This window comes from Narcine bancroftii, chromosome 4, assembly GCF_036971445.1.
Source record: "Narcine bancroftii isolate sNarBan1 chromosome 4, sNarBan1.hap1, whole genome shotgun sequence".
NCBI classification, from domain to species: domain Eukaryota; kingdom Metazoa; phylum Chordata; class Chondrichthyes; order Torpediniformes; family Narcinidae; genus Narcine; species Narcine bancroftii.
The window spans coordinates 222,083,279-222,106,510 of record NC_091472.1 but is presented as its reverse complement, the minus strand read 5'-3'; the positions used below and the strand labels follow the sequence as shown (position 1 = coordinate 222,106,510).

The window sequence follows — 23,232 nt, the reverse complement described above, 5'->3', positions numbered from 1 at the left end:
AGTGCCAGCACACTGGGATGTGAACGTGAGGCAGATACTAGGACAGAGAGATCCCTGTGGAGCCAGTAGACTGCAAACAAAATGCTACCCTGTCCACAGAGGTCCCTCTGATGCACCATCAATAACTCCAAAAAACTGGAAGTTGTGCGAAACTGATAGGCTTTTATTCACAATGGACCATGCTGGTCGGCTGTCCTGAGCTGGGGAAGGAGGTGTGGAGCAGTCACCTTTATTCAGGAGTCTGTGGGAGGGGCCACAGGTCTAGTCAGCTAATGGACGTGCCCCGATGGATAACTCTACAGACAGTGGTTTACCACATTCACCCCTTGTTTTTAACAAGTGTTCAGCGGCCAGGCAAAGTACATCTGATGTTATCATAAGTCTCTTGGGCAATCCGATTTGCCACTGCAACCATCGTAGTACCAGCTGCGCTGCAGCAACGGGATCCTGGACAATCTGGGGTGCCTGTATGTAGCCAACGGTGTTGGTTGGGGGTATGCGTAGCAACAAGTCCGGCATGACATCTGTTGGGGCTGGGGTATCATGCCATGGCCCTGGTGTGTCATGGGGCCGATAGGTGAAGAGGTTGCGGGGTGATTGGTAATGGTCTCTGGAACCCTTGAAGGCAAAAGGTCCCTAACAGAGACTGTGTCCTCGTGCCCATCAGGTTATTCCACATAGGTGTATTGGGGGCTGGCGTGGAGGAGGTGGACCCTTTTGACCAGTGGGTCAGACGTGGATCCTCATGCTTCCAGAGTAGGACCATTCCTGGGGACGTCCGCCAGGCCGGCAGCGTGGTCCCTGCTGCAGGCGTCCTGGGGAAGAAAAACATTCTTTCATGTGAAGTAGCATTGGTGGTGGTACCTAGGAGTGATCTGATGCAGTGGAGTGCCTCAGGGAGGACATCTTGCTAGTGGGAGACTGGAAGGCCTCTAGAACACAGGCCTTCCAGATGGTAGTGTTCTCCCTTTCCACCTACCCATTCCCTTGGGGGTTGTAGCTGGTGGTTCTGCTTGTGGCGATGCCTCTGGCCAGCAGGTACTGACTGAGCTTGTCACTCATAAATGATGGCTCCCCGGTCACTATGGATATAGCAGGGCTACCCAAACAGCGTGAAGAGATTGTGTAGGGCCTTGATGACTGTGGCAGATGTCATGTCCAAGCAGGTGAAGGTGAACGGGAAACATGAGTACTCATCAATGATGTTGAGGAAGTGCATGTTGTGATCCGAAGAGGGGTCCTTTGAAATCGATACTCAGACATTTAAAGGGACGGATGGCCTTTATCAGCTGCGCTCTGTCTGGTCGATGGATGTGCAGTTTGCACTCTGCACAGACCTGGCAGTTTCTGGTCATAGTCCTGATCTCCTCGATGGAGTAAGGCATATTGTGGGCCTTTATAAAGTGGAAGAACCTGGTGACTCCAGGGTGGCAGAGATTGTTGTGGAGGGTTTGCAATAATTCTATTTGTGCGCTGCCACGTGTTCTGGGAGATAGAGCATCTGGGGGCCTCATTGAATTTCCCGGGCTGGTACAAGATATCATAATTGTAGGTGGAAAGTTCAGTTCTCCGCCTCAATATCTTGTTTTTGATTTTACCTCGCTGCTAATTGTTGAACATGAACACAACTGCATGTTGGTCAGTTAGCAAGATTAATCGTTTGCCAGCCAGGTAGTGTCTCCAGTGCCATCCTGCCTCGACAATGACTTGGGCTTCCTTCTCAACAGAGGAGTGCCGAATTTCGAGGCCCTGGAGGGTGCGGGAGAAGAAGACTACGAGTCTGCTTGCCTGGTTAAGTGTGGCAGCCAGAGCAAAGTCGGATGCAACTGGAATGGGGTGGATTCATCACAGCGTGCATCGCAGCCTTGGCAATGTCCGCTTTGATTGGCTGAAGGCCACACAGGCCTCTGATGTCAGGGGTAAAGAGGTAGATTTAACGAGGGGCCGAGCCTTGTCCGCATAATTGGGGACCCTCTGGGCATATTAGGAGAAGAAGCCCAGACACCTTTTCAGAGGTTTGAGGCTGTGGGGAAGGGGGAGTTCCAGAAGCAGGCATGTGTGATCAGGGTTGGGGCCAATGACTCCGTTCTCCGTGATGCAGCCAAGGATAGCAGGGAAGATTGTGTGAAATACACATTGATCCTTATTGTATGTGAGGTTAAGGAGTTTGGTGGTCTGGAGATTGGAGTCGTGGTCCTGCAGGTCATGGCTGTAAATGGTGATGTTGTCCAGATATGAGTAGGTGACCTGCAGCTCGTACTGGTCTACCATGCGGTCTATCACCCGCTGGAAAACTGAGACCTCATTGATGATGCCAAAGGAAACCCCCATGAAATGGTAGGGCAACCATCTGCCTCAATGGCAGTGTATTGGCGATCCTCTAGGCGGATAAGGAGCTGGTGATATGCTGACTTTAAATCAAATTAAATTTAAATCAAATTTAAATTAAAAGTGAGAAAACCCAATATTGAGCGATTTGGTTCAGCATGTCAGAAATGCGGGGAAGAGGGTAGACGTCCAGCTATCTATTAATGGTCTGAGTGTAGTCAGTGGCCAACCTGTGTTTCTTCCCATTCTTCTTGGGCTTGCCAGTGGCTGGTGCTAGCCTCAATGATCCCCTCATGCTGCCACACCTCCTACATAGCCCTGAACTGACTACTTTTGGTGGCAACGAGTTTACAGTCAGGGGTGAGGTTAGTGAACAGCAGTGGAGGGGTAATCCTGAGGGTTGAAAGGCCGCAGGTCATGCGCAGTGGGCAATATTCGGGTTGCTGGCTAGAAACAGTGAGGGTGGAGACCAGGGGGTGTTTCCTGGTGGAGCGCAGTGCAGTGGGCGGTTTAAAAACTACTGGTTACAGACAGTGAAGGGGTGGGGGGGGGGGTGGGGCCCAATGTACTCCATAATCACACTTTTAAGGTGGCATTGAAAGTCCAGCCCCTGTAGCAGGCAGTGCAGAGCTGTGATATCACCAGAAGTTTGAAGTCTTTCTAGTCTGTGCCCCACACTGTCAGGGTCACTCCGCAGTAGCTACAAACATCAGCCATAAGGGAGTTTGTGACTCACTGGCCTAACCGTGAGGCAGCAGCACTGAAGCGGGTCCGGGTGGATGAAGGTCTCCATGCTCCCACTATCAAATAGGCAGCTTGTCATATGACCATTTTCCCAGATGTCCATCATCGAGCTGGTGGGGACTACCTTATAATCATATAACCATATAACTTGTTTACGGCGTGGAAACAGGCCATGTCGGCCCTTCAAGACCATGCCGGTTCACTTGAACAATGCAACAGATTCTCTTCTTCCTGTAAAGTGGGAAATCTTAATGAAGTTAATTCTCAGAAATTGTTAGTTCCAACAGGATTCAGAACCTTGATCCAGCATGATGGAGGCCAGTGTCAGGTTGCTTTCTGTAGCTGCGATGGAGAGTTTGTGTGTTCGGTCACAAGATGGCACCCCCCACAGCTCCTCGCACACAGCGCTGCTGGGTCTCCAAGATGGTGGTGTTCAAGATGGCGGCCCCCATGGCCCGCATGCGGTGCTGTTGAGTTGGGGTAACTTGGATTTGCACACCTTCGTGTAATGTCCTTTCTTCCCACAGCAAACTGTGTCTTTCACCGGGCAGCGTTTCCTCGGGTGCTTGTTCAGACCACAGAAGTAGCACGTCAGGTGCACAAGGAGTACACCAGCTGTGGTCAGGTCGCTGGTGGGATGTGGCGATCCCAAGATGGTGGCACCCACGGTAACCCACAAGGTGGCTGCGTTGTCGGCCAAGTAGGTTTCCATATTCTGAATGGCCACCTCCTGTGTGCCTGCCAGTTCGACCGCCCTCTGCAGATTGAGCTCACCTTGCTCCAACAATCTCCGACGGACGTAGTTGGACCTGATGCCTGCGACATGCGCATCTCTAATCAGGTCCTCCGTGTTCACTGTGCCCGTCACAACCTTGCAGTTGCAGTCCCGTCCAAGAGTTTGCAGGGCCCGGAGGTACTCAGCACTCGATTTCCTGGGTCACTGTTTTCGGGTGGCCAAGGAGGTGTCTTGCTTAGACCTCGTTTACCTTCTTCAGGTGCTGGCCTTACAGAGTGTCCATCGCATCCGGGTACAACGCAGCATCCCTGAGTACACCAGGGGCCCGGCCTGGGGGTGTAGTACCTGCAGCTAGTCGTTCTCTGATCGGACAATGGCAGAGGATGCATGAACAACGCAGCCAGAGTTTGAAGTTGGTGGAGGCTTCAGGTGATCGAGAGTCGATTTCCAACTTCTCCAGCTTCAGGATCTGCTCCATTGTCAAATTGTGAATAAAATTGATGCTTCATCAGTAACTCCAAAAGACTAGAAGTTATGTAAAACTGATAGGCTTTTATTCGCACTAGAATGGAGGCACATCTATGCTGGTCGACTGTCCTGAGCTGGGGAGTGGGCTGTGGAACAGTCACCTTTGTTCAGGAGTCTGTGGGAGAAGCCAATGGGTGTGCCTGGCCCATTAAATATACAGACAATGGTTTACCACACCTCTGCAGAGGGAGATGGCACCAGCATCTGATCGCTGCCAGAGCCCATTCAACACTGACCAGAGGTGCTGATCGTCCCGCCAGTGGGCTGCAAGGAAGGGTCATATCAATGGCAGGCAGCCTTGGGTTGGCAGCACTGGTGAAAGGGTGAAGGGATGGGGAAGAGCTGGAGAAACTCAGCGGATCGGAGGTCAAAGGTAAGTGACGTTTCAGGCCCGAGCATTCATCAGGATGTAAAGGTCAGGCAGAAATCCGAATAAGAAGGTAGGGATGGGTTAATGGCTCGTTTCATAGTTTATTTTTATCTGAGAAATAAACTTTAGTCGTAAAATACAAGGATAAGGTGGTCCCTCCCGGAGGGAGCTCACTTTCCGAGCGGTTACCGTGAGGAGGAAGTGTGAGTGTTCCCCGTGGATGTGGTGAGGAATGGGAACTTGAAGCCTCCTGGTGTGTGAGACCCAGCTGACTTGGGCCTGTGCTGGAGGAGACCCTGGCAGCCCGCACTGGCACCTGGAAGGTGAACTGGTGGGTGGGGGTGGGCGCAGAGTGAAGCTCCGGCTGTGTGCTGACTCGTTCTTATCCCTCTCTCAGTCAACACGGACAGTGAGACGGCAGTTGTGAATGTGACCTACGAGATGAAGGAACACGCCAAGACGTGAGTAATACCAGGGCTCTGGCACTAGGAAGGGACGTAGGGTGGTCACTTGAGTTAGCAGGCCGACGTAATGAGAATGTCACCCAGTAACTCTGTGGCCCCATAATGTTAATGCAAATCAACAATCAAACCTCAATCACACTGACAGGCCAGTGCCAATATTCCACTGTAACAGACCCATCCCCGCCACTACCCGCAGGGTTATACAGTGACAGACTCGACCCACCAGTACTGTACCCCAGTGTTATACAGTGACAGACCTGTCCCCGCCACTACCCCCACATACAGTGACAGACCCATCCCCACCAGTACTGTGCCCCAGTGATATACAGTGACAGACCCGTCCCCACCAGTACTGTGCCCCAGTGTTATATAGTGACAGACCCGTCCCCACCAGTACTGTACCCCAGTGTTGTACAGTGACAGACCCGTCCCCGCCACTATCCCCAGTGTTGTACAGTGACAGACCTGTCCCCGCCACTACCCCCACATACCCACCAGTACTGTACCTGTGTTGTACAGTGACAGACCCGTCCCTGCCACTACCCCCAGTGTTATACAGTGACAGACCCATCCCCACCAGTACTGTACCCGTGTTGTACAGTGACAGACCAGCCCCAGCAGTACTGTAACCCAGTATTATACAGTGACAGACCTGTCCCCACCAGTACTGTGCCCCAGTGTTATACTGTGACAGACTAGCCCCACCAGTACTGTAACCCAGTGTTATACAGTGACAGACCAGCCCCACCAGTACTGTACCCCAGTGTTATACAGTGACAGACCAGCCCCACCAGTACTGTAACCCAGTATTATACAGTGACAGACCCGTCCCCACCAGTACTGTACCCCAGTGTTATACAGTGACTGCGGGTGCCTACTACCTGGATAGTTCTGATTGCCTGGAGGAGTGCCTCTGGGTGGTGTGGTTTGCTTGTGGTTAGCACAACACTGTGACTGTGCCAGTGATCCACATTCAAATCCGCCACTGTTTGTTAGGAGGTTTTACTTTCTCTCATTTTTTCTGAGAGTTCCGATTTCTGCCCACATTCCGCAGACGTACAGGATTGGAAGATTAATTGGTCACATGGGTGTGTTTGAGCTGCAAGCGCCCTCTCCTGTGCTTGCCTGTAAACTAGAATTAAATTATTACACCTCTCTGTGACTGCGGCATTTTTTTCCCGTCCTCCCACGTGCCAAGGACGTGTGAGTTAGTGGCCCGATGGACGTGTCTCTGGTGTGTGCGGGAGTGACAGTGGCTGGAGATGGTGTTGGGGAGTGGAATGGGACTGGTGTTGCAGGGGTGGTAGTCAATGGCGGAGAAAGCTCAGTGTTTTGGGGGGAGCTGGTTCCCCGCGGCTCAGTTGAAGTGCAGGGACACGGTGAGGGTGGGGGTGAGAGCAGGCTGGGCTGGGGTGGGGTAAGGGTGGAGGGGAACTGACTGCTCCAACCTCCCACCCCCCCCCCACCCCCGATCAGTGCCATGGAGAAGCTGACCGGTCACCAGTTTGAAGGCCACGCCCTGACCATCTCCTTCCTGCCGGACGAGGAGCCGACGCCAGAACCGTGGATCCAGCCTCACCGAGGGGCTGCTGCTCACACCACACGGCATCACCGGGCTCCAGCCAATGCCTGTCCCTCACACAAGCCGCCGGACGTTCCGCTACGCATCCTGGTGCCCACCCAGTTCGTGGGGGCAATCATAGGGAAGGAGGGGCTAACCATCAAGAGCGTCACACAGCAGACACAGTCCAAGTAAGCCAAGGGTTCGGGGCTAGGGCTCACTGTGTCAGCATCTCCTACCTGCACACTCACTGGGCTGTCGATGAGGTAAACCCCGGGGCCAGAGCAATGCACAGCACATCACAGGGCTACCAACTCTGCCGATGGGGCATCCGCGGGACGGGATTCTATTGGCTGGAAGAGGTGGAACTCAAACTCCCCAGGGGTAATGGTCTGGGGTCACCATCAGTCACGTGGGGTTGGGATGGAGGAGGTTTTGGTTGGGGATGAGGGTTCGGATACCCCATTTTATGTAGCCTCAGATAACCCCCTTCCCACTCATTGAGCTGATAGGAAGGGTAATTTGGGGATCTGGTTGGGGGGCATTAGGGATCCCCATTGGCTGAGGGCTGGGATCCCATCATTGGGTTGCTTATGGGCCATGTTCGCCAATGGGTGGGGGAAGGGGTTGGGCATCATATTGGGCTGGGATTGAGATTCCCAGTTGGTGAGGGGGAGCTGAGATTTCCAGTGGGTTGATGCAGCCCCCACCCCTCACTTTCTCCACCCTCCCTCTCATCTCACCCCTCACTCACTCACCTCCCCACCCCTCACTTTCTCCACCCTCCCTCTCATCTCACCCCTCACTCACTCACCTCCTCCAAACCCTCACACTCCCCTCCCTCCCCTTCCCCTCCCTCTCACCATACTCCCCTCCTTCCCCCTCCCCTCCTTCCCCCTCCCCTGCCTCTCATCTCACTCACCCCCCCTTTTCCACCCCCTCCCCCTTTCCACCCTCTCCCCTAGAGTGGATATCCATCGGAAGGAGAACACAGGCAGTGCGGAGAAGGCCATCACCATCCACTCAACGGCCGGAGGCTGTACTGCAGCCTGCCAGATGATCCTGGAGATCATACACAAGGAGGCACAACACACCAAATAGTAAGCACCTGGGCCACCAGACTAGCCCCAAGACTGGCCTATTAGTCAGACCTGCTACCTCCCTCTGTTTTGACTCCTCCACTTTCTTCGTCAGACCCTCCCTGTCCAAGTCCCTGTGGACTTTAAGCTGTTATGTCTCTGATTAACCCCTGAGGCTCCTCAGCACCTCCCCCCACCACCCCCCCATTCATGCTGCTTGGCTTCCTCCCCTTGTTTCCACTCTCTTCCTCTCCTCTTCCCTCCTCTCTGTTCTGCATCTTCACACACTCCCAGGGCCACACTGCTAAATCATCCTCTGTTCCATCCCATCACACACTCCCAGGGCAGGGACCACACTGCTAAGACCTGGGGTAAGTTGTCCTCTGCACAGTCCCATCACACATTCCCAGGGCAGGAACTGCAGTTACCCCACCTGCAGCCTGGAATCAATGCCTGGGGTTGGACTTCAAATGAAGTGGTACCACTGCAATGCTCATTCTGGCTGTGTGAGTTCTGGAGGGTGGGCGAGAGTGACATAACTGTGGAGTTACAATGTCCCTGTGTTGACAGCACTGAGGAAATCCCACTGAAAATCCTCGCCCACGACAGCTTTGTGGGACGGCTTATCGGTAAAGAAGGTCGCAACTTGAAGAAGGTCGAGCAGGATACGGAGACCAAAATCACCATCTCCTCGTGAGTTGAACTTGGGGTGGGGGGGGGGTGCAGAGATGTGGAGTGGCTGGGCTGTGGGCAATGGTTGGTTGGCTGTGGATTGCCCAGGTGGGGATAGGCTAGTCATACCAGCTAAGGAGTAGGCAGCTCGTTCCCCCGCCCACCCCTCCCTTCCCCCTTCCTCTCCCCTTACCCCGCCCCCTCCCCCTTCCCCCTCCTACCCCGCTTCCCTCTCTCCAGAGTTTTGCATCACGTTGGGAGAGGGAACAGGTAGGTGTGTCCCACCCCAACTCAGACGGACGGGTAGAGGGACCCGGCCCTCCCCATCCGTATAATATGCTGAAATGGTCAGTCCCACCCTCCCCTCCCATCCTCCTGTTCCTCCCAAACCCTTCTCTCCCCCCTCCCACTCTGCTTCAACTCCCCACCCTCCCTCCTGTCCCTCCCAGCCCCCCCCCACCTTCCCTTCCCCTCCTCCCTTTCCTGGCCCTTCCTTTGCTGCTTACTGCACTGCACCCCTCCCCCACACGAAGGTTCATGAAGTTCAGGCAGCTGCCCCCTTCTCTGCTGTCACATCTGCCCCCATGTCTCCCTGCTGTGGGGTAACGAAGGGGAGGGAAGGGGTTTTTGGGAGGGTGGGTGTGAGGCGGACTGTTTGGGCTCCAATGTTGTGTGCTGTGGCTGGTAGGTTGCACGAACTGACCCTGTACAACATGGAGAGGACGATCTCCATCAAGGGCAGCATTGAGGCCTGCTCCAGAGCCCAAGCTGAGATCATGAAGAAAATCCGAGAGGCCTACGAAAACGACCTTGCCTCTGTGAACGTAAGTTCTGTGGAAGTGGGAGTGGGGGGGGGGGGTCTGTGGGGGTGAGGGCGTGCAAATGGCCCCCTTCCCTCCCGAGAAATCCTTTGGCACTCCACACCCCACTCCGCGGTCTGGTGAAGGACATGGGCTTCGTGAGGACATCAGGCCTTCAGGGTTTGGGGTGGGATGTCCCTCCAAGGTCATCGCTGCCAGGAGAGGTAGTGGGTCTGGGAGGTCCTGTAGGTATGGTCTGGACGGGCGTCTGCAGTGCATTTTGCAAATGGGTGCACAGCACAGCCAGTGGGAGAGGGAGTGAGTGTTTAGGGCCTGAAACAAGAGGGTCTGCAAGCGTTGGGGATGAGTGCAACTCACAAACATACTGGGGGAGCTCAGCAGGTCACACAGTGCCCACAGGAGGTAAAGGGGAATTAATGTTTCAGGCCTGGCCACTTCATCAGCCATAACAAGCACAGGACTGTTTAAAAATATGGGGTCGGGGGAGGAGGTAGGGGCAGCAGGGAGATGGAGGCTATCAGGTAATTTGGTTACAGGTAGGAGGGTAGAAGAGAAAGAAGATGAGGTGATGCGGGGTGTTACATAGTCAGGATAGTGTGAACTATTTTGAAACCGCGTAAGAATACATCCTTCTCACTATAGTGCACCCACTGTGGGCCGTATACATATGGGTGTGTGAATAGTTTCCTGAGATGGTGGAAGACATCAGTAAGTAAAGTCTCTTTTGTTATTTAAGAAGCCTCCCAAATAACACAGAGACATAACGGAGGGTATAGCTCTGAATGGAGAGAGAAGGGAAGGGGTGAGGAGCTGGAAGAAAGAAGACAGGGATAGGGGAAGAGAGCCTTGGAAGAGGGGTTTATTGTGGTGGTACACCACCGGCCTCCTGCAACCTCCGTACCTGCAGGAGTGCAAGGGGGCAGGACAACACCTGGCTGGCTGCCGATCAGTCAGCCTGAATGGATCAAGCCCCACCCAGTCGGGTGTCAATCACCCTCCGGGATATAAGCCTACGCCGGCCAGCCTGGCTCTATGGAGGTTTTTGTGGATTAAAGCCTGTTGTTCAGTCTTTACATTGTGTATGTCTGATTCTGTCTAACAGCGCACCACAGTTATCGAAAACAGGAGACAGCGATGTTAATGCCTTCTGTTTGGAGACGGAATAAACTGTTCTTCCAATTTGCGGGGGGCCTCATTCTGGCAGTGCATGAGGCCATGGACAGACATGTCGGGGTGGGATTGAAGAGGTACCACTGGGGGGGCCTTGATATTGCAGCAAACAGAGCTCAGGGTCACTGGTCTGCTGGGCACCTTGCTGAGCTTGTGGAGTTGCCAGGGTGGCACTTGTTCTGGGGAGCACGGTGTTCCTTCATTCTCCGACATACCTGGCAGAGGGTGGAAAGGCTTTAGGGTATGTGGGTTGGGTCACTGCCTATCACACCTCTCCATACAAACCCCAAGCACGGTTCAGATGTGACCTCCATTGCTGCCTTTGCAAAATTTTTCAGATCCACATCCCATGTCTATCCCCCACCTCTAGGGCAGATGTCAGGGGGTCAATCTAGGGGATCGGTGGAAGGGTCAGTGTTGAAGATGGGAGGGAGGAATGGAGGTCAGGATTCAGTTTCAAGGACAGGGAGGAAGGGGTAAGTGTAGAGACCAGAAGAATGGGCAGAGGTGTGGAGGAAGGGGCAGAGGTCAGGGGTCAGTAAGGGCTGGGAGGGGAGAAGGAAAGGCAGGAAACTGGAACGGCAGAGGGTCATTGTAGGATATGGGGGGGGAAGGAGCAGAGGTCAGGGGTCACTGCAGGATACAGGAGGAAGGGGTGGAAATTGGGCAAGGATTCAGTATTAGAGAAACACCCTGACATCCCACTGTGGACCGTCTATTCTTTTCCAGCAACAGGCCCACTTGATTCCGGGCCTGAACCTCAACGCGCTGGGGATCTTCTCGTCAGGAATGCCTGTGATTCCATCTGCAGGTGGGCCCCAGGGGCTGCTGGGTACCCACACTCCTGTAGGGGTAAGTGTGGGATCCTGTTATGCACAGGGACAAGACCGGGATGGTCTGCACAGATGCTGTGTGGCGGGGTCTCCCCTCCCTGGGACAGGGCTGGGGTCTCCCCTCTCAGGGACAGATACAGGGTCTCTCATTCCCCAGGGACAGGGCTGGGATTCCCCTCCCCTCGGGGACAAGGCCAGGATCTCTCGTCCCCACCCCTCCCATGGACAGTATCTCCCCGCCCCTCCTTTCCCCCAGGGACAGGCCCAGGATCCCACATCCCCTCCACCCCAAAACAGGGGGTATCTCCCACCCACTGTTCCCTCTCCCACCCACTGTTCCCTCTGTGCCTTGCGCACACACAATTTGCAATGGGCACACAAAGTATTTCAAATTATAGAATAAAATCTTAATGCGTTACTTTGTAGAATGCAATCATACTTGAATTATATTAAAACATGCCAGAATAGTTTTATTGGCCATGAGAGATTGGCTGTGCCAAAATTATCTTGAAACAATGTCAAGTTCACATTTGCACATGTATTCAGTGCCCACACACTTCTGTCACAGGAAAGAAATGTGCACAACTAAGATTTTTGCACACACCGACTATTGAAAATTAGAGGGGAAATTTCTCATTCCCCCCCCCCCCCACAACTGAGGGACAAGATACCCTGCGGCTCTCACCTCCTTACTCCATCACTGCCTGCCCACATCAAGATGCTGTCCCCTCCTGCCTACTCCACCTCATTCCCTCTCTCACCTGTCCCATCACTCCCCCTTACCTCCTGTCAATCCCACCCCCTCACCCCATTACCCTCCAACTCACCACACCCCATACCCTTCATCTCACCCCTCCCCTCTTTCACCCCTTCCCCACCCTTGACCCCACCCTCCCCTTTCTTTCAGCACCGTCCCTCCCTCCCTCTCCCCCAGTTTCTCCCCCCCTCCCACAGCCTCCTTCCCCTGCTCCCCCAGCCTTTTCCTCACTCGCCATCTTGATTTGTCTATCCCAATCAGTCCCTGTGTCAAGGAGCTGCCTCTCCCCACATTGCTGTTGGCTGTTGCCTTCAGAAGCTCGGTGTGTGTGTGTAAGTGTATATCTGTATGTGGGGCTGAGGGGGTGTGTGCGTGTGCCACACAAGTCTGTAGTCTGCTTCCTGTGCCGGTGTTGATGTCCCGGTGGTGTCATCCCTGCCAGTTACTCCCTGTGCTGGTGTCGATGTCCCAGTGATATCATCCCTGCCGGTTACCCCCCCCTGTGCTGTTGCTGCTCCATCCCCCACTGGTCTCTGGTGTAATTCTGGGCCAGGGTGAGAACATGCAACAGTACGACAAGTGGAAGGACATGGCACACTGATGTCCTCTTCCTCTGCTCCCGTAGAGTCAGCAGTGCTACCCAGGGGCTCTGTGCAGTGCACAGAGGTGGCTCAGCCGTACACCGTAAGTGCCAACGTGCCAAGCCAACGCAGCTTTGAGCCCAGCTTGTCCACACGCATTAATGCTTCCTGGACCCTGTGCACTGGCTGAACCCTCATCCCACACACTGGTTCCTGCCTGCTGTTGAACCTAACCTTGCACCCCCCTCGCCGGGAGGCCAGTGATCTTCGCTGGGAGGCCGGTGATCCTCGCCGGGAGGCCGGTGATCCTCGCCGGGAGGCCGGCGAGCCTCGCGGCACAGTTAGTGTAGCAGCTAGTGCAATGTTGTTACAATGCCAGCGACCTGAGTTCGAGTCCCACGTTGTCTATTTATGCATTCTCCCAGTGTCTGTGAGGGCTCCGATTCCTCCCACCATTCAAAGCTTACCAGTGGTGTTTGTTAATTGGTTGTAACTGGACACCACTGACCCACGATCCGAAATTTTGTGCCACTTGCCTGTGTCCCTCCATCCCCTGCGTAGATGCCTCCATCATTTCCATCTCCCCCACCATTCACTGCAAGACACTGCCATCTTCCCTACTCATGACCCCTTTGGCCAGTTCCTCTCCCATGCCACTGTAATTCCCTTTACTCCATTGGAATATCAACACATCTGACTTTAGTTTCTCCTTGTTAAATCTCAAATTGATCTCACTCATATTGTGATCACTGCCCCTAATGGTTCCTTTTCTCTAAGCTCTCGAATCACCTCGGGTGCATTACACAACACCCAATCCAGTACAGCTGATCCCTTCATGCCCTAATCTCGTAGGATTTCTACACATTCTCTCTTTTGAGATCCAGCCCCAACTTAGTTTTCCCAATCCATTCGCATGTTAAAATCCTCTGTGACGGCCATAACATTGCCCTTCTGACACGTCTTTTCTATTTGCTGTTTTAATTTGTTGACAACACCACACCTAAGGGTTTGAGGTCTGTCTATAATAGCCAATGGTGTCTTTTTAACCTTGCCATTTTTTTAACCCAATCCACAATGATATCTTCTAATCGTATATGACCTCTTTCTAATGATCTAATATCCCCTCATGCTGACCCTCCCCTCTGTGCCCTGAAGTCCCCTCTACGTTAGATGTAGGGGTGAGTCCCTTCACCATCAGCACCGAAATGCCCGCCATCAGTTGGTGAACTGCCCTGGGAGAGGGAGCAGATTCTCTCCCCGCCACCTCCCCCCCTCCTCGCTTCATGGCCTGCAGACTGCCCCTTCTCCCTGGCGCCCAGGATGCAGCCCACTGCCCTCCACTCCTGCCCCACTCACCTGTCATCTTGTTCCCAGCAGAGGTCGGAGCAGGAGGTTGTGCACTTGTTCGTCCCCAGCCAGGCGGTGGGAGCCATCATCGGGAGGAAAGGCCAGCAAATCAAGCAGCTGTCCAGGTTTGCTGGCGCATCAATCAAGGTATGGTCCCTCCCCCATCCCCCTAGTCTGCCCCTGAGTCCCAGAATTTTCTGTCCATCCCAAACCTAGCGCCCAGGAAAGTGTCCATGGTGTGAATCATTTCCCCTGGGTCATCACCCCAAGCAGGTGTCCGTGGTGTGGGTCATCACCAAAACGGGCCATTTGACCCTTCTTGTCTGTGCCAACCACTCTTTCACTAGTCCCACTGACCTGCTGCCACTCCATAACCCTCCAGACCTCTCCCATCCATGTATTTATCCAATCTATTCTTAAAACTTAAGATTGAGCCCTCATTCACCACATCAGATGGCAGCTCATTCCACTCCCACCACTCTCTGAGTGAAGAGCTTCCCCCTAATGCTCCCCCTAAACCTTTCCCTCTTCAGCTTATCTATGACTCTTCATATTTATCTCCCCCAATCTAAGTGGAAAAAGCCTACACGCATCCACTCTGTCTATACCTCTCATAGTCTTGTAAACCTCTATCAAATCTCCCCTCATTCTTCTTTGCTCCAAGGAATCGAGTCCTAACCTGTTTAATCTTTCCCAGTAACTCATCTCCTGAAAACCTGGCAACATCCTAGTAAATCTTCTCTGCACTCTTCCAAACTTATTCTTATCCTTCCTGTAATTAGGTGACCAGAACTGAACACAATATTCCAAATTTGGCCTCACCAATGTCTTACACAACTTCAACGTAACATCCCAACTCCTATGCTCTATACTTTGATTTATAAGTGCTAAGATGCCAAAAGCTTTCTTTACAACCCCGTCCACATACGATTCCACCTTCAGAGAACAATGTATCTGTTCTCCCAGATCTCTTTGCTCCTCTGCACTCCTCAGTGCCCTAAAATTTACTCTGTATGTCCTGCCTTGGTTTGCCCTTCCAAAATGCACCACCTCACACTTGTCTGCATTAAACTCCATCTGCCATTTTCTGGCCCATTCTCCCATTTGGTCCGGATCCCTCTGCAAGATTTGAAAATCTTCCTCACTGTCCACAACACCTCCTATCTTTGTGTCATCAGCAAAATTTTTTTGGAATATTTTATTTTAAAAAATTTTAGACCATAAATGTGGTCAAATACAAAATTAAAAAATACATATATGTAAGTAGACAAATTTATGCTGCATGATGGTTGTAACCCAAACCTTCCAACACCACCCACCCAAAAGACAATGAAAAAAGTGTGTGAGAAGAGAAAAAGGAAGATAGAGTGGAAAAATAAGAAAGGTTGCTGGAAAATGCCATTCACTCCACAGATTTCAGTTCATTATTTAACTGGACTTCTTTGGAGAAGGTTAACATGGACTTGAGGATTGAAAGAAACAACTGAAGATTTACAGCTGAGATCTGTAAATACAGTCTTCATATTTAGAGAAATATGTTATACTTTTTTTTTACGTTGTCAGTCATTTTTTTCAAGGAGAACACAGCGATTCATTCAAGCGGGCCCGACCTCAATGAGAGTCAAACTTCCAAGTAACTGCAATACACTTGCTGGCCACTGTCTATACAATTTTAACAAATTCAACTTGATATTTAGATCATTTCATTTTGGTCATGTCCCCATTATATTTCCCAGTAAAAACAATTCTGGGTTTTGTTGAAATGGAATTGCATTAATCTGGTCTAAAAAAAATCTCCTAATTCATCAGTAAACTTGCTGATCTAATTCACCACATTATCATCCAGATCATCGATATAAACAACAAACAACAATGGTCCCAACACAGATCCCTGAGGCACACCACTAGTCACAGGCCTCCAGTCTGAGAAGTAATCATCCACTACCACACTCTGTTTTCTCCCACACGGCCAATTTCAAATCCAATTTACAACCTCTCCATGGATACCTCGTGCCTTAACCTTCTGAACTAACCTCCCATGTAGGATTTAAGGCTTTACAAAAGTTCATGTAGATAACATCTATACCCTTTTCTTCATTTACCTTCCTGGTAACCTCTTCGAAAAACTCTACAACATTTGTTAAACCCATCCTACCATGCACAAAGCTATGCTGACTGTCTTTAATCAGCCCATGGCTGTCCAAATACATATATATCCTATCTCTCAGAACTCCCTCCAACAATTTACTCACTACTGACGTCAGGCTCACGGACCAATAATTACCTGGTTTAATTTTGAGCCATTTTTAAACAGTGGGGCAACATGTGCTATCCTCCAATCCTCTGGCACCTCACCCGTGGCTAAGGACATTTTGAATATATCTGCCTGGGCCCCTGAAATTTCTACATTAGTCTCCCTTAAGGTCCGAGGGAATATCATGTCCAGCAAGAAATTAGACATATAAAATTCTGGCAGGACTGGACAGAATGGATGCAGATGGGATGTTTCCAATGATGGGAAAATCCAGAACCCGGGGCCATGGTTTGAGGATAATAGGCAAACCATTTAGGACCGAGATGAGGAGAAATTTCTTTACCCAGAGGGTGGTGAATCTGTGGAATTCATTGCCACAGAGGGCAGTAGAGGCAGGTTCATTAAATATATTTAAGAGGGAATTAGATATATTTCTTCAGTATAAGGGTATTAAAGGTTTACGATCTCCCCTATTATGTGAGGCTCCACACATAGTTGACCACTTTGATCTTCCAAGGGACCAATTTTGCCCCTTACTATCCTTTAACTCTTAATAGAAACCCTCCGGCTTTAACTTCACATTATTTGCCACCTTGTGGCAACCTTGTGTCATCTTTTCACCTTCCTGATTTCCTTTTTGAGTATTTTCTTGCATTTTCTGTACCCTTCAAGTACCTCATTTGCTCCTTAGTGCCTTTACTTGCTCTACATCTCCCTCTTTTCCTTAACCAGATCACCAATATCCCTTGAAAACCAAGATTACCTCTGCCTAGTAACTTTGCCTTTAATCCTAACAGGAACATGCAAATTCTGCACTCTCAAAATTTCACCATTTGAAGCCCTTCCACTTATGGAACTCGTTCTTGTCAGAAAACAACTTATCCCGATCCACTCTTCCTAGATCCTTTCTCATTTACACAAAATTTGCCTCCCTCCAACTTAAAAAACCCCAACATGAGGACCAGACTTACCCTTTTCCAAAAATAACTTGAAGCTAATGACATTCTGGACACTGGACCCAAAATGTTCCCCTGGACATCTGTCACCTTGTCCCCTGAGATTGAGTACTGCATCCTCTCTCATTTGAACACATCTCATAAACTCCAAGCCATCCATCCCTTTTACAGTATGGGATTCCCAGTCAATATTTGGGAAGTTAAAATCCCCCACCATCACAATGTTCTGCTTCCTTCATTGGTCTGCTATCTCGCTACAGATTTGCTTCTCCAATTCTCTCTATTGAGTGGTCTATTATGCAACCCTATCAACCTTTCCAGGAGACAGCAGGAGGCTGTCCTGACTTCGCACACTGAGGTTTTTTTCCATGACTAGCAATGCCACTCCTCCCCCTCTCTCACACCTGAAGCAATGGAACCCCAGAACATTGAGATTCCAGTCTTGTCCATTCTACAACCAATACCGTAGTAATCCCACATGTCAATCTATGCCCTAAACTCATCAGCCTTACTAACAATACTTCTTGCATTAAAATAAATACACCTGAGAAAATTTCTATCATGTTCAAACCTTTGATTTCTGTCTGTATGTATAGTCCTTGCATGACCTTTATCCCCCCTCCACTTCACTACCTGCTCGAACACTCTGGTCCCCTCCTCCTGCAAATCCATCGGAGAAGACTAACAAACCTACCCGCAAGGATATTAATCCCCTTCCAGTTCAGATGCAGATCCCACCTTTCCTGGAATACAGCCCAGTGATCTAGAAACTTGAAGCCCTCCATCCTACAACATGACCCCAGCCACGTGTTAAACTGGCTTATCTTCCTGTTTCTAACCTCTCCAGCACGTGGCACAAGAAGTAATCCTGAGATCACTTGAAGGTCACTATGGGGTGTGTGTGTAGGTCCACGTTGGGGGGTGGTGTCTCAATATGTTGGGAGGTGGGGTTGTAGTGTGCGGGGAGGGAGTAAACCCTGACTGTGTGTGTGTGCGCAGATCGCTCCAGCGGAGGGTCCTGATGCCAGCCAGCGGATGGTCATCATCACTGGGCCCCCGGAAGCTCAGTTCAAGGTTGGTGGGTAAACCCGGCCCCTGCACTCCCTCGCCTGACCCCCTACACACCCTCCCCCACTCCCTACACACCCTCCCCTACTCCCCCGACCCTCCCTACACTCCCTCCCCATACCCCCCTGCACTCCAATACCTCTGTACCCCAATCCCCCTGCACCCCTGCCCTCCTACACCCCTACACCCCTGATCCCCACTGTCCCACTTATCCCCTACACCCCTCCCACTACACCCCTGACCCCCACTGTCCTAAATCCCCTCATACTGACCCCCCCTTCCCCTACACCCCAAACACCCTTCAGCATCACCTGACCTCCCTACTCCCCCTTCCCCCACTCCCACCCCACTCCTGGGGTATGGGTAGGGCCCCAGGTTACGGGAGGGTGTCGCGATTGTAGGTCGGGATACCAGCAGGGGTGGAATCCTGGGGTGTGGGTGGGGGTCCTAGCATGGATGGGGCCAGGGGTGGGGTCCTAGGGGTTGGGTCCAGGGATGTGGGTGGGGGTCCCTGGGAAAAGGCACGTCAGCCCACATGGTCGGTGTCGTTATCCAGGCCCAGGGCCGCATCTATAGCCGGCTGAAGGAGGAGAGCCTGGTCGGCCCCAAGGAGGAGGTGAAGCTCGAAGCCAACATCAGGGTGCCACACACCGCTGCCGGCAGACTCATCGGCAAAGGCGGCAGGACGGTGAGGGGACAGCACTCCCCGGGGAGATCCCCTCTACTCCCCTCCTCCTCCCCTACCCCTTCCCTCCCCTTTACTCCCCTCCCCTAACCCTCACCCCTCTACTCCCCCCTCCATACACCTTACCCCAACACTTCCCCTCCATACACCTCACCCCAACACTCTCCCTCCCCTCACCCCAACACTCTCCCTCCCCTCACCCCAACACTCTCCCTCCCCTCACCCCAACACTCTCCCTCCCCTCACCCCAACACTCTCCCTCCCCTCATCCCAACACTCTCCCTCCCCTCACCCCAACTCTCTCCCTCCCCTCACCCCAACACTCTCCCTCCCCTCACCCCACCACTCTCCCCGTCCTCTGCCACTTTTCCCTCTGCCCCTCCACACTCCTTCTCTGTCCCTTCACCACCCATCCATCCATCCTCGCTCCACACTTCCACCACTCACTCCTCCGCACCGCCATTCACCCACCCCTCCGTCAAGGGATAGGGGGTGAAGGGAGAGGACCATCCCTCCTCTCCCAGTCTTCACTGTGAGGAGTGTAGTGCCCACTTCTGAGTAAGAGCAAGGGGAGAACATGATGCCCATCAATATTCCCCCTCTCTTGGAGTACATGAGGGTAGGAGCCAGTGCCCCCTCCCACCCCAGCTTTCACCCAAAATACAGCACCAGCAGGCTCCCCCTTGCCCTGCGGTGAAGCTAACAAGTGAAGTGTACCCTGCCTCTGCCGTTCCCCTCAGTGCCACCCTCTGTTCCGCAGGTGAATGAGTTGCAGAACACCACAAGTGCTGAGGTGATTGTTCCTCGGGGCCAGACTCCCGACAGCAACGATGAGGTCACTGTGAAGATTATTGGACATTTCTTCGCCAGTCAGGTCTGCTGGATTCCCTGCTCGCCATGGGCATTTGCAAGGGGTAGAGTGCACGTGTGTGTGTGTGTGTGTGTGTGTGTGTGTGTGTGTGTGTGTGTGTGTTTATATGAATGTGTGTGTTTATATGAATGTGTGTGTGTGTATATGAATGTGTGTGTATTTATGAATGTGTGTGCGCGCGCGCAATGGAGTCTGTGCATATGTGAGGACGAATGAGTACATGCACGCTTGAGGGAGAGTGAGTGGGTGTGTGCATTATGTGTGCACAAGGTGATATAATACTGTCCCCTGTCCTGGCAGCTCTTTTGCCCAGTCGGTGACCTTTCCTGTGCCCTCACTGTTTTCTGTCAAGGCCCAGGTGCTCTCCCTGGGGCCATTGGTCAGTCCTCAGGCTGGCCACCTGGGGTCATTGGTCAGTTCTCGGGCCACTTGTCAGTTCTCAGGACACTGGCTTGCCACCTGGGGAAATTGGTCAGTTCTCAGGCCATTTGTCCTCAGGACACTGGCTAGCCACCTTGGGCATTGGTCAGTTCTCAGGATACTGGCTGACCATCTGGGGCCATTGGTCAGTTCTCAGGACACTGGCTGACCATCTGGGGCCATTGGTCAGTTCTCAGGACACTTGCTGGCCATCTGGAGCCATTGGTCAAGCCATCTTGGGCCATTGGCCAGTCACTTCCCTCACCTCCCTCACTGTGGCCAGGCAGCACTGGTGTTCTGCCTGCCTGCGTGTGACCAATAGGTAACAAAGATGTAGCATTGGACAGATGTGGCACTACGCTATGCCAACATCTGGGGATGGGAGGAACCACCACTTGTAGAGATCTTATAGACCCAATGGGGTCTGTGCCAGCCCACGGTGATCCTGATCACCTTGAAACACTGGTTGAACAGGACGTCTCCCTCACAAACCCCTGCTCACCCTCTCCCATCAGCCCCACCTCACCAATGTTTCCAGTAATTCCCTACTCAGAGCACTGTGATTAAACCCTTAAACAAATCGACCACACTAGCTCCAGTGATCCAGCCAGAGGAGATTTCAAGACTCCAACATCCCTTACACCCTGGGATTTTGTACTGATTACTTATCAAACACCTCTTTATTTCACCTCCCCTCCCTGAATTCTCCAACCAAAAGTGTACACAGATGAGAAGTGTTGATGGGGACCTTGCCTGGTTCCATTCACAGCACACCAGAACTTCTGGATGGACCCCAGACTTTCTATGGTTGTCCTCTTGGCCTTGGGCACGTCTGCAGCGGAGAACTGGAGAATCCATCCTTACAGAGCTCTGGGCCCAACCACGAGGACAGAGATGGTGATGTCTGTGGTGGGAGAGGAGAGATGGGGGGACAATGGATCCTGCCCCCTTTCTCAAGGACCTCCCCCAATGTGATAGTGGAGCAGTGCATGACCTTGCAGTTCCTGAGACTCAAGTTTGATCCCTGCCGCTGCCTGTGTGGAGTTTGCACGTTCTCCCTTTGATGGCGCACGTTTCCCCGGGTGCTCCAGTTTTCTCCCATATCCCAAGGGTGCGGTGCTGGGTGGATTGTCCCCATGCGTGTTGGTGAGGGGTAGAACCTGGGGATTGGTGGGAACAAGAGGTAAGGAGGACTCATGGCATTGCATTGACAGCACGCATGCACTCAAAGGGCCAAATGGTCTCCTCGCTGAGAGGGAACATGACAGCCGACTTCCAGTAACAAACAACCTGCTCCGTTGATCATCCAAACCATGCCTACCTAATTTTTTTTATATTAGGACCTTTTGGCCCATGAGCCCATGCTGCTCAATTACAGTAGCACCGTCCCCTCCCCCACCTTATCCACAGAGGCATATGTTCCAAGAACCCCCCCAGCAAATGCCTGAAACCATGGATTGGTACCGAACCCTGTATAGGGTATGCGTGGCTTAACATCTACTATACATTCTGTGAAATTAGGCATTATGCAATGTGGACATTGTGCGAACATCGTATCATATACTTAGCAAACTCCTTTCCAACAGCGACTGATTCGAACCTGGGTCACAGGTAAATAGCGTCACGATAACCGCTTTGGTAGACCTGTCGCCCAACCTCAGCTCCTACCTCAGAATTCCTGAACATCCACTCACCCGCCGTTCTGAGGAACTGCATGGTGAATCCTCCATTGTCTCGGAAGAGAATTCCAGTTTCTATAAGACCATAAGACATAGGAGCAGAAATAGGCCATTCAGCCCATCAAGTCCACCCCGCCATTCAATCATGAGCTGCTCCATTTTTCCACTCAGCCCTCTTGCATATCCTCCCCATAACCTTTGGTGCCCTGGCTTATCAAGAACCTAGCAATCTCTGCCATGAAATTCCCCCTCCTCTCAGACCTAAATACCACTTAATCCCAGGCCATGATTTCGAGACTTTGTTTAGTGGGCAAAATTCCTTGGGGATTCAAATAAACAGAAAACACTGATACATAGCAGGACATGCAGCATCCGTGGAGAGAGGAGCACCTTCCGCTAATGCTTGCTGGCCCACTGCATGTCTCCCGATCAACTGCCAGCGTTTGCTTTGGAGCCCTTTAACGGTAACCTTTCTCTCCTCTCGGCCAGACTGCTCAGCGCAAGATCCGCGAGATCGTGCGGCAGGCGCAGAGGCCGCAGGCTGGGGGACCCAAGTGAGGGGAGCGAGGCCCCAGCCCACCCAGGGGAGCCACAGCGGGATGAATGTAGCCCCTGCCGCAGCATGGACCCACCAGGCCGGCGGGCTAGGAGCAAACCAAAGATGGCAGCAGAGCACACGGGACCAGAGGCTATGGGCATGCGGATGACGGCAGGAGGCAGGCTGCTGGCAGTCTCGGGCATTGATCCACATCCTCTCCCCTCCTCGGCAGGTCGGACACAGCTCTGGAAGCGGAGCAGCCTCTCGCAATGGCGTCAGTGTGAGCGGGGGGTTTCTAGCACGGTTCAGACGAGTTCTGGTGTAACGTTGCTTTGTAGATAACACGAGCGGTTTCTCAAATGCTCAGTGTGTTTGATCATTTTTTTTGTGATATTAAACCCTCGTCGGTGCAGCTGAATGGGGTGGGGGAGGGAGTGAGAGGTGGGTAGGGGGAGCTGGAATGGACTAGTGGTGAGGCATGGCTGTGGGAGCTGGGGTGGGGGTAAATGGAGGTGAGGGGGGTTCAGTGGAGGGGGAAGATGAGGAATTACGGAGAGACATTGAAGGGATGGGGAAGACAATAGATGGGAGGGGACGGGGAGACGATGGAGGGAGCAGGGTAATTGGGGGGGGTGGATGGATTTAGGGGGGGTGGGTGTGAGACTCCCTGAGCCAGGTTCACCACTGCAATTTCCTGCAGTCCTGGGCAGATGGGATCCCGTCCAAATGGCAATGTGCCTGGACGGGAGACCCTGCTGCCTGTGTTCGGG

At 52.4% G+C, this 23,232-nt stretch overlaps 1 protein-coding gene across 4 annotated transcripts in view; it reads left to right on the top strand.

Moving 5' to 3' along the window:
- The window catches only part of LOC138761614 (insulin-like growth factor 2 mRNA-binding protein 2), a 77,516-nt gene extending 54,694 nt beyond the window's left edge, over positions 1-22,822 (top strand). The window contains exons 5-15 of one of the 4 annotated variants that reach the window (XM_069934016.1): positions 5,104-5,167; positions 6,647-6,922; positions 7,697-7,831; positions 8,381-8,503; positions 9,171-9,306; positions 11,203-11,325; positions 14,022-14,138; positions 18,201-18,275; positions 18,826-18,957; positions 19,715-19,828; positions 22,414-22,822. In XM_069934016.1, coding sequence (XP_069790117.1) covers positions 5,104-5,167; positions 6,647-6,922; positions 7,697-7,831; positions 8,381-8,503; positions 9,171-9,306; positions 11,203-11,325; positions 14,022-14,138; positions 18,201-18,275; positions 18,826-18,957; positions 19,715-19,828; positions 22,414-22,482 — 1,364 coding nt within the window. In that variant the 3' untranslated portion in view covers positions 22,483-22,822. The remainder of the gene's footprint in view (positions 1-5,103; positions 5,168-6,646; positions 6,923-7,696; positions 7,832-8,380; positions 8,504-9,170; positions 9,307-11,202; positions 11,326-14,021; positions 14,139-18,200; positions 18,276-18,825; positions 18,958-19,714; positions 19,829-22,413) is intronic. The other 3 variants (XM_069934018.1, XM_069934017.1, XM_069934019.1) reach the window with 3 other exon arrangements.
- Positions 22,823-23,232: the final 410 nt, after the last annotated feature.